The 13,945-nt window shown below is 44.1% G+C and overlaps 1 protein-coding gene across 1 annotated transcript in view; it reads left to right on the top strand.

Annotated features, from left to right (window-relative positions):
- LOC311060710 (heparan sulfate glucosamine 3-O-sulfotransferase 3A1-like) overlaps positions 1-12,812 on the top strand; it is a 65,912-nt gene extending 53,100 nt beyond the window's left edge. The window contains exon 3 of the mRNA XM_084079009.1: positions 11,978-12,812. Within this exon, the coding sequence (XP_083935135.1) occupies positions 11,978-12,599 (622 nt within the window). The 3' untranslated portion in view covers positions 12,600-12,812. The remainder of the gene's footprint in view (positions 1-11,977) is intronic.
- The last annotated feature ends 1,133 nt before the right edge of the window (positions 12,813-13,945 follow it).

Raw genomic sequence — 13,945 nt, 5'->3', positions numbered from 1 at the left:
TTTAAGCCCGATTTATACTTCATCGCACGACGGCATTGCACGCCAAAAAATTGCAGACCTAGGGGGTGGACTTGGACGACAGCCTGAAACGTGTGACGGATCGTCAGACACAGCCATTTCCCATGTTACCTTGCCGTAGCGACTGGTTTCATGGTGTGTACCGTAGTTCGTTTGACTTGTGTTGGCCTGTTGGGCTCACTGAAAGAAAGCTACAAAGACGCAGACTTCATAGGCACTGCTGCACCTACAGTACAACGCTACAGGACAGGACAAGGACGAAAATAGCACCAACTTGTTGGTGGGTTATTTCCAGGCGCGGCACCGTCATACAGAGCATAATCATAGGCTTTTCCACGTCCATATCTCTCATCTCGCGTGTCATTACCTGCGGCGATGCCCCCGGGCCAATGCATGCAGCCCACGGGGCAGGATGAAGTAGGTGGGGGGAGTGGGGGGGGGGTAGACGACGCTGTTCCAGGAGGCTTGACGACAGAGCGGTAAAGCAGACCCTGAGAGAGAGAGGACTGACTGGCGGGGGGAGAGGTGGGGTTGGGGGTGGTGGTGGGGGGTTGTCTCGCCTCCCTTCACCACACTGCAGTCATTACTCTAAATCACCCCCCTCCTTCCTCTCTCTCTCTCTCTCTCTCTCTCTCTCTCTCTGACCTATACGCTCGCGTCCACTGACCTGGAAAATGGGCTCGTTGAGCTCAGGCCACAGAGAGCGGTGGCCTTCTCCTCGTTTCCCCTGCAAACTGCGGAAATATTGAGCCAATTACCAGATTATTATCTGGTGGCAGTCAGTGGTGTGTGGGGGGGGGGGAAGGGGGGGTGTCACTGTGGGAGTGTATTCCTACGAGCTGGGACTTCCTGCTGCAAAGAGGAGTATAGATGACACTTTCAACCTGATGTCCCTATTTTAGGCGAAAACAAAACAAAAAAGGACGTAAATTGCAATGCTGTCAAAATAGGGCTTAAAGGAGAAGTTCACCCAAAAAATGACTTATTTTGCATGTAGCCTATTACACACGCTTAGGATTTTTTTAGTTTTTGTCGCACTCCGGTAAGCTTAGGAATGCGGCAAAAACAAAGAAATCTGTAATTTGATGGGAAATAAGTATTTTTTTCCCGATGAACTACTCCTTTAAATGCCAGGAGTTGTTGGTGTTCTTTACATTTCATAATGTAGTTTGACTGTGCCATAATAATCCATAAGTACATCCATATGCATGGGACTGGGAGGAGAATAAGCTTTATGGCACAAATGAGAACACCGACCTCAAGAATATAGCATTTTGATTAAGTGTGGATATTTCCGTGTGATTTAATAAGTGCTTGAGAAGATCAGACTTCAGTAACTATCATGAATAATAGGCCGGTACAGTATATCCATAACGGGAGAAAAAAATACATTACAAAAAAGGTTTAAAGGAATACAATCCTATCAAAGTAAGAGTGTCAAAGGACCCACATATCGTTGCTGTCGGACAGAAACCTTTTATCTCCATATTCCGTAAAATCCTTAAAAAATAAAGGAAGCATGAGCTGAGTTCGGGGCTTTCCCCAGGCTGGCAGAGGGAGAGTAGTGCCCAGGATTACATGCGTAGGCAATTGGCACTGGGTGAAAAAATGGGTTACAAAATCGTGGGATAACATTTTTTAAAGTAGCAAATCTGCAAGCGGCGTGTTTTGAGCTTGTAGATATGCTACTTTTGCTACTTTTGGAATTTGAATCCTGAAACGTAACAGTTTCGGTTCCCACCCGACAGACACGATATAAAAAAAGAGGCTGGTATGCTCCTTTAAGTGGACAGCACTCATGCCCGCATGTGCACCGTTTACAGCCCTACAGCCCACCGACACTGGCCTCTATCCAGGGCCCTCTGTCTACCCAGGTCTGGGATAATAACACAGGAGGAAATGGTTCAATTCTGAGCTGAGTCTTTGTTAGTTTGTTTTACTTACCCCCCCCCCCCACCCTCCTCCTCCCAATCCATATTTCATAGCGTGAAATCGTGCGTGCACTCGATTTACAGCGAATGAGAACTTATATGCCACTTTTTTTTGGAACGCATTTTTTTTCATCGCACTTTTTAAAGGCGGAGGCAGACATGAGTCATCGAAGGGTCCGAGCGAGGGGAGGGGGAGGGGTATGCGAGGCAGGTATGGGGAGCGGCAGTGTTGCCATGTCTGCTTGCTATAAGCGACTTTGGGCTTGCTTTTCCTGTAAAAGTCGCTTGTAAATATTGAAAGTTGTGGGTTGCGCTCTTTTGGCGGGGCTTGTTTCTAAAGTGTAGTAGCTTATTATTTATTTGGGCTTGCTTCAGTTTAACCACGTGAACCCCATATACATCTGCTATTTGAAAATAGCCGATCTACAAGCTTGTATTTCTGCTATTTGCAAAAAATAAAAAGACTGGTATGGGGTCAAAATATTTTCAGAAGGGTGTCTGTGGCCAAATACATTAATTTGGGGCAAATTAGACATGAAAAAGTTTGAGAACAAACCACTGTTCTAAAACTGTTGACTGACCTCCTCAAGTCGCTTATTTTGGGATGGTTTTCCTAGACCTGGCCGCTAGTTTCTGGCAACACCGGCTCGGTAATAATAAGCGGCGTGCATGAGAGCGACGATGGGGGAAAACGAAAGCAGCCAGAGATGCGTTTCCCGCTATATTCCGAACGGGGCTTTTTTTATAGACAAAAAGCCGTACAAAGGACTGCATTGAGTGATGTACTATAGTACCGTTCAGGGTGTGTGCGTTGGAATCCCTGCTTTAACAGGGAATAGAAGTAGCCCCCAAAGGACCTTGGCAGACGAAGGAAGGCCTAGTTAGTACCATATGAGGGAGACCCTCTCCAAGTACACCATGTACCGTGTTCCCGCGGCGCACACACACACACACACACACACACACACACACACACACACACACACACGCACATTCCGCGGCTATTTATTTTGCGTGTCACAAGTAACCCCGTCGTATTCAATCATCTTCATTTTTCTCCAGTGTCTAAATTTAGGGCCCCGAGCAAAAAAAACAGTCATGTTTGATTCCGAGGGGGGGGTTGGGGATTTGGTTCATCTGCCATATAGTTTCTTTCTTTCTTTTCCCGTTCCAGTTCGTTCGTGTGCCGTGTGCTGTGTGCCGTTTTCAAAGAGCGCGTCCGTCCGTCCGTCCGTCCCGCCCGCGCCACACGTGTGTTTCACGCATCAGCGTTGCTCCGGGGAGCTGTATCCTTTAGCGGCGAGCGGCGGGGAGGAGACATCAAAGCGTGGTGCGGCCGTAAATCTCTTGGCAAACTCTCGGGGACGGTTCCCTCGTCCGTCACTTCACCTACGCCGCCAATAAAGTTTCATTAGAGAGCGCCGCATGTGGTTGCCGCGTAGTGGAAAGATAGACTCTGGTGTAGCGGCATATAAAAAACTAAACCAGCTCTGCACCGCTGACCTCCCTGATGCTGCTGACAGTGAGGATGAATACACTTTAGGTTCTTTTCCGGACAGTAACACAAGTACATTTACTTGAGTACTGTACTTTTTTGTGTATCTGTACTTGAGTATTTGTTTTTTTGGCTTTCACTCCACTACATTTCAAAGACACATGTTGTACTTTTGACTCTACCACATTTCTAGGAAGGGAAAAAGTACATAAGCTTTCCTTTTCATGAGCCCTATTTCAAATAATGCAAAAATAGCAAATTTACAAGCTCTGCAATTCGACACACTTATTAAGTTTATAGATCTGCTACTTTCACTATTGATATTTTTGGATTTTTTGGGGGGGGAAATCGTACCCTTTTTGTGGAAATGTCTAAATGTCAATAATTCATTGATATTAAGCTTCACTATGTAACTTTTTCTAATTAATGAAATGTGATTTTGTCCAATCTGTATGGTAGATCATGTTAATACAATATAACTTGTACAATTGGGGTGGTTGTTTTTTGTCTCCCTGCTCTTTTATTGAGACATTTAGATCGTGTCAAAGGTCATGTCTCACCTAGACACAGGATCTGACACAAATTTTTACGTGATGGTCAAGATTCAATTTATCCCCTGAGCAAGCAGGCCGGCTCTACTAGCACGATGGTAACATTTTCAGCACTTAAGCAGGAAACCAGGTTCAAATCCGGGGTAGAGGAGGAAAGTATAGTGCAGCTTTTAGTGAATTATTTGTGTATCTGTACTTGAGTATTTGTTTTTTTTGGATACTTACTGTATGGCTTTCTCTTCACTTCACTACATTTCAGAGACACATGTTGTACTCTTGACTCCAACACATTTCTAGGAAGGGAAAAAGTACTTATTAGCCCTCGCTTTCCTTTGCTCTATTTCAAATAGTGAAAATAGCATTTTTTTTGTTGCTATTTTCAGTTTTTTGGAAAATGTCTAAAGTTCAATAATTCATTGATATTAAAAAGAAAATGTATGTTGTAATTTGTACTTTTGAATACTTAAAGCTCATAATCGGTCTGTGTCTCATAGGAGGGCTGTGGACCCTTCAGAAACCAGCCTACCAGTGAGATCATCGTTAGGCAGGGTTTCAAGATTTCAATATTCTTTTTATTAACGCAAGAACAATAGCTTCCATTATAGCATTTTAACTTTCCAGGAATAGAAAGCCTGCAGTTTCTATTAGCTTCCATTCCCCATCAATGATATCACTGCTAGGCGGGTTTCTGAACTGTCCATAGCCAGACAACAATGGTACCATATAGTAATGAGCATTAGTGAGGATCGATCATACGAAGATAGGTTGAAAATGGGTGAAGTCGTCCTTTAAGTATTTAAAAAAACAATGCACTTTTTTGAATACTTTCACTTGCAGTTGAGTAACATTTGACCAGGAGTATACCTCAGTGGTGGATAAAGTACTACATTTTTTAAAATTAAGTAAAAGTATCAATACTGCAATGTAGAAAATACTCTGTTACAAGTAAAAGTCCGTGATTCAACATTTACTTGAGCAAAAGTACAAAAGTATTGGTATCAAAATGTACTTAAAGTACTTATGTAGACTGTCCCATTTCAAGTTTTCAAATGTATAAAAATCTTTTGAAAATAGCAGATCTACAAGCCTCACAATGCGTCGCTATGCGACGCATTGTGAGCTTGTAGATCGGCTATTTTCAAATGGCCGAAATGTATATAGGGCTGAAGTGGTTAATGTATTTTTTGTGATAATAACCCAAATCAACAAAGTAACTAAAGTTTTCAAATACTTGTAGTGGAGTAAAAGTACAATATTTGCCACTGAGACGTAGTGGAGTAGAAGTAAAAGTACAGAAAATTGGAAATACTCCAGTAAAGTAAAAAACACCTCAGAATTATACTTAAGTACAGTACTTGGGTACATGTACTTAGTTACTTTACACCACTGTATTACAGTATGTTCAGCATTGACTCCCAGGGCCAACAGTGAGGATGAATCCAGTTTGAACTTCTTTTCCCCACACCGTATCTCACTCTCTGCGTGGGCACGCAATTATAGATTTGTTTTACTATTCATACTATACTATTTATTTCACCATCAAACCCCTCTCTCTCTCTCCGGTGCCAGACATCTGTGTCTTTATGTTCCAGTGAAGATGAAAGTTATGGCTTCCTACACGGTATCTATTTCACATGACTGAACCCCACAGTGCATGGGGCCCGCACGCCATTCTGCCAAAAATTGTAAAATATACATCGACTTGGATATCGTCACTGTCGGGCAGAAACCTTGTATCGCCGTATTTCACGTTTTAGTTTTTTTGTGTGTACGTTTTGCCACGTGAAAATAGTCGCAACGCGTCGCAAAGCCACACGTTTTGAGCTTTGTAGATCTGCTACTTTTGATGGTTTTGTGTGATGCTGTAGTATGATCAATTAGGACATTAATTGACGAAAAAACTCAAAAAGTTAATATAGAGATAAGAGGTTTCTGCCCCGACAGCCACAATATGATGCTTCAGTAAGGATAATTCCTTTTAACAGGTCGTTCATGAAAGTCCTTGCGGTCTTGTTTCCAATGAGAACCTGTGAGCAATTAGGGGTTAAGAGTCTTGCTCAGGGACAAATTTCATTTCATCGACACATATGCTGTCCTGGCCGGGAATCGAACCTGCGGCAACCAGGGCCTCTGGGTCCGTAGGCGGGCTCACTAACCACTCAGCTATGGCCGCCCCTAGTGAGTCCTGTACGTTGAACTCTAAACTGAGGCGTCTTCACTTTGTACACCATCAACCCCTACACGCCCCCCCCCACCTCCAAAAAAGAAAAAAAGATAAGCCTACCCACCACCCCCCCCCAACGGAGCCCCGGCAACGCCACACACACGCACCTCTGTGAGTGCACACACTGACAACACACAACACCAGTACGATGCAGGCTTATCAAATATGAATGCTTTCCTTTAGAACAAGCTCATGACTTTTTCACATCACTGCAGTCGTGTGCTCTTTTGCATGGCACAGCGGGGGTTAAGGGGGGGGGGGCTGCAGGTCTGTGCTGTAACTCAGCGACCATACAGTCCGCGACCCTGCCTTTGAACCAACGTGTCATCAGTAGAGAGAGTCCCTCTTTTACAGTGTGTCTCGCCATTGATGGCCGTGGCATAGTTTCTTTGAGGTTAAGGTTTAGGGTTAAGGATATAGGTTTCGGCGTATCAGTGGAGCTCTCCTTGGGCGAGACACTCTGAAAAGGGGAGTCCCGTCATCAGTAGGTTCGAATCCACCGCAGGGCATCTGGCTTTGTCGAGCGTCTATACGAACACAATTGGCCCGTGTTCGGGGGAGGGAAGCCGGGCAGGAAGGTTTGATATTTGTCACACTAAGCGCATGGGGAGTGTTGGGCGGGAGGAGTAGGAAGAAAGCTCTATGTCCTCTCCGTGGGGACTCCTCACTGGCAGGTGGCCCAGTAGAATACAGCAGCAGTGATAACACACACTAGTGTGTGGAGAGGAATAATTGGTATAACGACTAAATTGGGTAAGAAAGGAAAAAAAACATCTTTTGGCTACTCTAAATTGGGGGAAAAAAGCAAGAAAAGAAAATGAATGCACACCCACAAAACATTTCAACAGGTGCAGATCTACTATTTTTGATGTTTACTATTTGAAATGTTCGCTTAAATATATATATATATATTCAAAGATTTGCACAAATGTTCACGATTTCAAATAAATCTAAAATGACAGCGATGCCTCCCGGATTGACTGGGTTAAAAAACGGTGTGATTTCTTCATCTTCCTCCATAAGGAGAAGAAGAAGAGGAGGGGAGACACGAGACTCGCTGAACCTGCTCTCGCCGCTACGCCGCCTCTTCTCCTCTCATAATAAACAACTCGCACGGATGAAATCTGCCGACGTCGTAGGAAATTTAGAATCCAATCCGTCAAGAATAACATTTTCCAACGGTTTATTTATAGTGGTTTATTTATTTATTCTTTATCGTGTGTCTGCATCTGCGAAGCTCAATTAAGCGCCAAGAGGCGCGACCAGAAAACGTTTGAGCGCCCGCCGCGCCGCGGAGCAGCAAACACGCTCCGACACATCTCTGTGTTTATGGTCGACCGTCAGGCAGAAACCACGTATCTCCATGTTTCGTCTTTTTATGTTTCTTTCATGTAAGTGAATGCTCTACTTCATTGGTTCTCAAAGTGGGGTCCGGGGACCCCCAGGGGTCCTTGGGGGGGTTAAAGGGGGTCCGTAGAAAAAAAAACGTTAATATAGCATCACAATAATTTTAACCACTTTAACCTTTAATACTTTGGCTATTCAAAAATAGCAGATATACAAGCTCATAGCGCAGCACCGAGTGCTGCGCTATGAGCTTGTATATCTGCTTTTTTTGAAAAATCTTGAGTCTTGAAAATTTGTGCAATGTTTGCTTTATTCTTAAAGCAAACATTTGTAACTCAAATCTTTGGGGGGTCCCTGGAACTAAATGTTTTGAGATGGGGGTCCACGGCCAAATACACATAATTTTGGGGGTCCTTGACACGAAAAAGTTGGAGAACTACTGCTCTACTTGGTCGTATGACAGTGTGGCACAAAAGTATGGAAATTAGCCTGATCTACAAGCTCACAAGGAGCGTGTAGATCACAATTTGTATATCTTGACAGTAAAAACGGTCAAGTGAGTTGTATAGATATTTCACAAATCGTCTCTGTCGGGTGGAAACCTCATATGTCCAAAACTGTTACTTTTCAGGATTCAAATTCAAAAGCATCAAAAGTAGCAGATCTACAAGCTCGAAACGTGTCGCTTCGCGCCACGTTTCGAGCTTGTAGATCTGCTACTTTTGACGCTTTTGTGTGACGCTGTAGTATGATGAAGTGGGGCGTTAGTTTACGAAAAAACACCAACATTTAAAACATGGAGATAGGAGGTTTCTGCCCGACAACAACCAAATTAAAAGTTATTAACAAGAGCTTGCGACTAAATAATAACTACATAGGATCCACTGCGACACAGGTTAAGTAACGGTATTGGACATACAAGGTTTTCCCCCCGACAGTGATGACATACTGTACTGACATCCGTGTGTACAGTATGTTACTATAAGGCCTTAATGTGGCCTGAGGGCATTATGACATAAAGAGGCTTTTCCCCAGTGGTGGGAAAAAGTACTTAAGTAAAAGTATCAATACTGCAATGTAGAAACACTCCGTTACAAGTAAAAGTCCGGTAATAAATCTTTACTTGAGTAAAGAGTACAAAAGTATTGGTATAAAAATGTACAGTACTTAACGTACCAAAAGTAGAAAGTACTCATTATGCAGTCCAATTCAACAAGTTTTCAAATTAATAAAATGTATACAAATCTTTTGAAAATAGCCGATCTACAAGCTCACAATGCGTCGCATTGCGACGCATTGTGAGCTTGTAGATCTGCTATTTTCAAATGCCTGAAATGTATATACTGTAGTGGTTAATGTATGTTTTGTAACAATAATTAAAATCAACAAAGTATACTAGTAGCTCAAGTTGTCAAATAATTGTAGTGGAGTAAAAAGTACAACATTTGCCTCTGAGATGTAGTGGAGTAGAAGTAAAAGTACAGGAAATTGGAAATACTCCAGTAAAGTAAAACATTTTGTTCACTTAAGTACAGTACTTGAGTACATGTACTTAGTTACTTTACACCGCGCTTTTCCCCCAGGTCCTTTTGAAAGCGAGAGGCATTCCTCTCTCTTGTATAACATGAAAGGAAAAGCATCAATCTCCTTCCATCCCAGTATACTGTATGTCTTACTGGTTTTACTGGTTATAAAACATTGATACCTGAGCCCACCATTGTTGCCTTCAGCTAAATTGAACACCTTCCTGTTTTGTTTTGTTTTGCCTTCATTTGTAATTATTTTTGCAATGAATCAGGGCCAATGAAATGAAATCAAAATGAAACAAAAACAAACAAAAAGGGGAGGGGAAAAAATCTGCTCTGTAAAGTTCTGCTCCAGTAAAAATGTGAAAAATGAAAAAAGTGTGAGTTTTTGTTTCTCTTGTTTCCAGTTTAATATCGCATACTGTATGTATTTTGAAACTCTTTTGGGAGTTTCATTTCATGCTGTGTTTGCAAGTGCTATAAACAGTTGTCCTTCCACTGGGCCAGGACATATAATGTGTAGAGAAAAAGGCAGACATACTGTAGACATACTACTCATGAAGGCTGATATATATATTTTTACTTTTCTTTTTTCCCAAAAAAATGTATCGGGACTCTGCTGGGAAATTAAATACCCGGCGATGAAAGAAGTCCCATAAATCCCGCCTTAAATATTTACAGCGAGAAAGTTCAACCGGGCGACACCCGCTGTAGCCCACAACGCTCGGGTTGTAGATTTTGCTTGGCCGCGGTTTCCTGCATTCGCCCCACGTTCTGTACAGCTAGCTCTGCTTTTTAACCGCGGCACTCACACGGAGGGATAGAACAGAACCAATCCATTCGGCCATGACACCCCTCTCTTTTCCTCTCCTCTTTCTCCAGCCCTCACCCCCTCACACCCCCCCCATACCCCTACACCCCCTCCCACCCCCGCACCGGCCTCGGCGCCTTGAGGACGGTGACCTGAACCGAGGCAGATAAAAGCTGCCTATGAATGATTAACTCTCGCCCCCCCTCCTCCCCACACTCGTGCAACTCCCCCCTCCATCTCTTCTCTTCCACCATTTAGGGCCTCTGCAGAATACGGCTTTAAAATTCACCCCCAAAGTACTAGAATGCCTCAATTATTCATCCTCTTTGGGCTGGCGCTAGCTGGCTCAAAAAGCCCGGGCGGGCAAGCTCCCCGGACAGACACTGTTTTGACCGGCCGTGACAAAAAAACGTGACACCAAAATCCTTAGTGTTTCTTTCATTCTGAGAGCGTATACCGTAGAAAATGAACCTGTGAGGGTGTTATGGGAATGGTTGAAGCAGACACAGGGCACTCTGAACTCAATGGTTCAATGCTCAACGTTTGTTTGCGGCGAGCGCGTGGCGTGTTGTGGCAGCCGACAGCGGTCCACACGTCCTCCCAAAACACCAAACTTCTCCTCCTCCTCGTTCCTTACAGGGTGACGGGCACTCGGGCAGCGGTGGAAGAAGTACTTCCACTGCAATACCACAATATAAATAAAAACTGTAACAGTTCTCTATTCAAAAATGTACTTCAGTAAAAGTACTGGTACCAAAATATACTCATTATAAAGAATGTCCCATTTCACAAGGTTTTCTTTCTAAACTTTTCCAATGTATCGACATCTTTTATAAGCCCGCAACTTGCAACCCGAGACTTCTTGATTGTCTATTTTTGAATTTAAGTATAAAATAGGGCTTATATACAAAAGTATACTATTTGCCTCTGACATGTAGTGGAGTAGAAGTATAAAGTACTGAAAAATGGAAACACTAAAGTAAAAGTACCTCGAAACTATACTTAAGTCCAGTAACACAAAGTTAGGCTACTTTCTACCACTGGAAGCTGATTCCACCGCTTCGCGAGAAATCAGGCCGGTAAACAACCATGCTCCGATGAACTTTACACGCAGCCCAACGATACGGGGGGGATAGAGGGGGGGGACTGCATGCAGAGTGTTCATTGGTCCAGGCCGCGGAGCGTTGGAGCAGGGAGAGAGTAGCTCCCTGAAAGCCGCCAGCTGTCATGTTTAATGTACAGTATAAAGGCTTCGCTTGGCTGATGGCCCGGTGATGCGTTCTCAACAAACTCTCCCAGATTTTTTGTTATTCTTTCTTAGAACTTACACACGCACTCATACATCATGAAAAGGAAAGCGACCCCAATCATTTAACCTCAGTCTATATTTAGGTCGATATGCATTAGACATGTTATACCCAAAAGCCTAGGTTTGTAATTCGCTGCACGCCGGTGTCACACGGGGGAAATAGCTGCTCTGCAAGCTCACAACGTGTCACGTTTCTTGTAGCTTGTAGATTGGCTACTACCGCCATTTTGAAGGCTGTATACCAAACCAATTAGCGGGGAGTGGAAGTGGACTATAAATCCTTGATGCCGACTCATCGCACAGCACTGCCCCTAAACGGAATCACACATAGGCCTACCCATCATACACTATATGCATGCATTAATAAAAAACAAAATCACTATTTATTGTACAGTATATGCTGATTGTTGTGCAATGTTTTATAGATGCTTTCAGACGCGTTTCTCATTGCCTCGTAAACGCTGAAAAAACATGTGATACACAGCCGGGTGAGCGAGGCGTCTGTAGCTCATGGCTGCTGTAGGCCCCTCTGTCTGCCCTCACTTCTTGCCCCCAGCGGAGGGGGGCAGGAACTTTACCACTGTACCACCCGAGCGGCGAGAAATCACACTGCTGTGCTCCCCAACATTTTGGGGAGCACTTAAAACCGTACGGATTTGATCATCTTCTTCATCTGCTATTTTTGTTTTTATCCCGCACCTGTTGAAATGTTTTGTGTGTACATTTTAAACTTATTTCCCCTCTTCTCCTTCTCTTTGTCTTCAGGGAGCTGATGCCCAAGACCCTGGAGGGCCAGATCACCATGGAAAAGACCCCCAGCTACTTCGTGACCCGGGAGGCCCCGGCCCGCATCTCGGCCATGTCCCGGGACACCAAGGTGATCGTGGTGGTGCGGGACCCGGTGACGCGGGCCATCTCCGACTACACGCAGACGCTGTCCAAGAAGCCCGACATCCCCTCCTTCGAGAGCCTGACCTTCAAGAACAGGACCACGGGCCTCATCGACACGTCGTGGAGCGCCATCCAGATCGGCATCTACGCCAAGCACCTGGACAACTGGCTGCAGTACTTCCCCATGGAGCAGATCCTGTTCGTGAGCGGCGAGCGGCTCATCAGCGACCCCGCCGGAGAGCTGGGCCGCGTGCAGGACTTCCTGGGGCTCAAGAGGATCATCACGGACAAACACTTCTACTTCAACCAGACCAAGGGCTTCCCCTGCCTCAAGAAGGCCGAGGGCAGCAGCAAGCCCCACTGCCTGGGCAAGACCAAAGGGCGGACCCACCCCAACATTGACCCCGAGGTGGTGCAGCGCCTACGGGACTTCTACAGGCCCTTCAACATGAAGTTCTACCAGATGACGGGCCGTATATTTGGCTGGGACGACTGAACACATGGCCTCATGTTGGCTCTCTCTCTTCATAGCTCTTTTCGACTACAAGAACTAATTGAACTGTGCCGTTACGTGAAACGTATTTCACAGGTTCTGGATGCGTTTCCATCTACGCTGCGGCTCGGGTTGCAGATATAAGGTTCTCGGGACCTTAATTTGGGAGCCCTGCTCAGGAGGTGGTGGTACTTAACCCTGAGTTCTGTGAAAACCTCGAACTGAGAAGTTATACTTAGATTTTTTTTCCGAAAACAACGAAAACAGCAGATCTACAAGCTCACAACGTATCATGTTGCGACGTGTTGTGAGATTTATTTTATCAGCTATTTTCGCTGATCTAAGTTCTGTTTTTTTAGGACGTAAATTATTCTTCAGAGGTGGTTGTGGTTATAATAGAAACGTAAGCAAACAACCAATCATCTCAGAACTTCAGGCGTTCTTGTAAAAGTTTCAGGTTATGGAAAGTTCTGGGTTAACCCTTCGTAGTCGGAAAGAGCCATTGGTCGCAGCTGAGGGCTGTTGACTATGTGTGACTGCGTGGCAGTCGGAATACTGAAGACTACATTATACTTTGTCAAAGATGACATCTTAGGCGAAAAGACAAAATTACGTATTTTTTCGCAGTTTCACCCCCAAATAATCCTGTATTTACTAATGGATACGTGGAAAGGGTTGAGTGATTGAAGTACGACTTGGTCTTTAGTCATAAGCAATATTATGCGTCCGGGAGGAAGTCTGTTCTGCCCTCACCGGCACGCCAAGTTATGCAACGTTTGTGTGTTTACGCCGTGTTTTATCACAGCTGCCTCAATCAGATTTAATATTGTCGCTGTCGGGCACAAACCTTGTATGTCCATATATCAACTATTTATGTGTTTTCTTTTCTTTTCTTTTCATAAATTATTGCCCTACTTGTGTGTGGGGGGTGTGATGAAAAAGTAGTGAAAATAGCCGACGTATAAGCTCACTGTGAATTTGTATTTTCTGCTATTTTCGCTATTTAAGAAATAAATGTGCACAATGTAACTTTCCTCTTCTACCCTGGATTTGAACCCTGTTTCATGCATGTGCTGACATTTTTACCATTGAGCTAATAGATCCTGCCTGCTTGCTCAGGGGATAAATTTAATCTTGACCATCAGGTCAGAATCCGTGTCAGATCCTGTGTCTAAGTGAGACATGACCTTTGACACAATCTAAATGTCAAAATACAACCACCCCGATTGTATAAGTTATATTGTATTAACATATACTCTACCATACAGATTGGACAACATTACATTTTATTTTCATTTCTCTGAAAGGTAACAGATTTGGACATACAAGGTTTCCACCCGTCAGCGACG

This window comes from Gymnoscopelus microlampas, assembly GCF_963454915.1.
Source record: "Gymnoscopelus microlampas genome assembly, chromosome: 14".
Lineage (NCBI taxonomy): Eukaryota > Metazoa > Chordata > Actinopteri > Myctophiformes > Myctophidae > Gymnoscopelus > Gymnoscopelus microlampas.
Note: the sequence above shows the minus strand (reverse complement) of the source record. Positions and strands in the feature narration are given on the sequence as shown.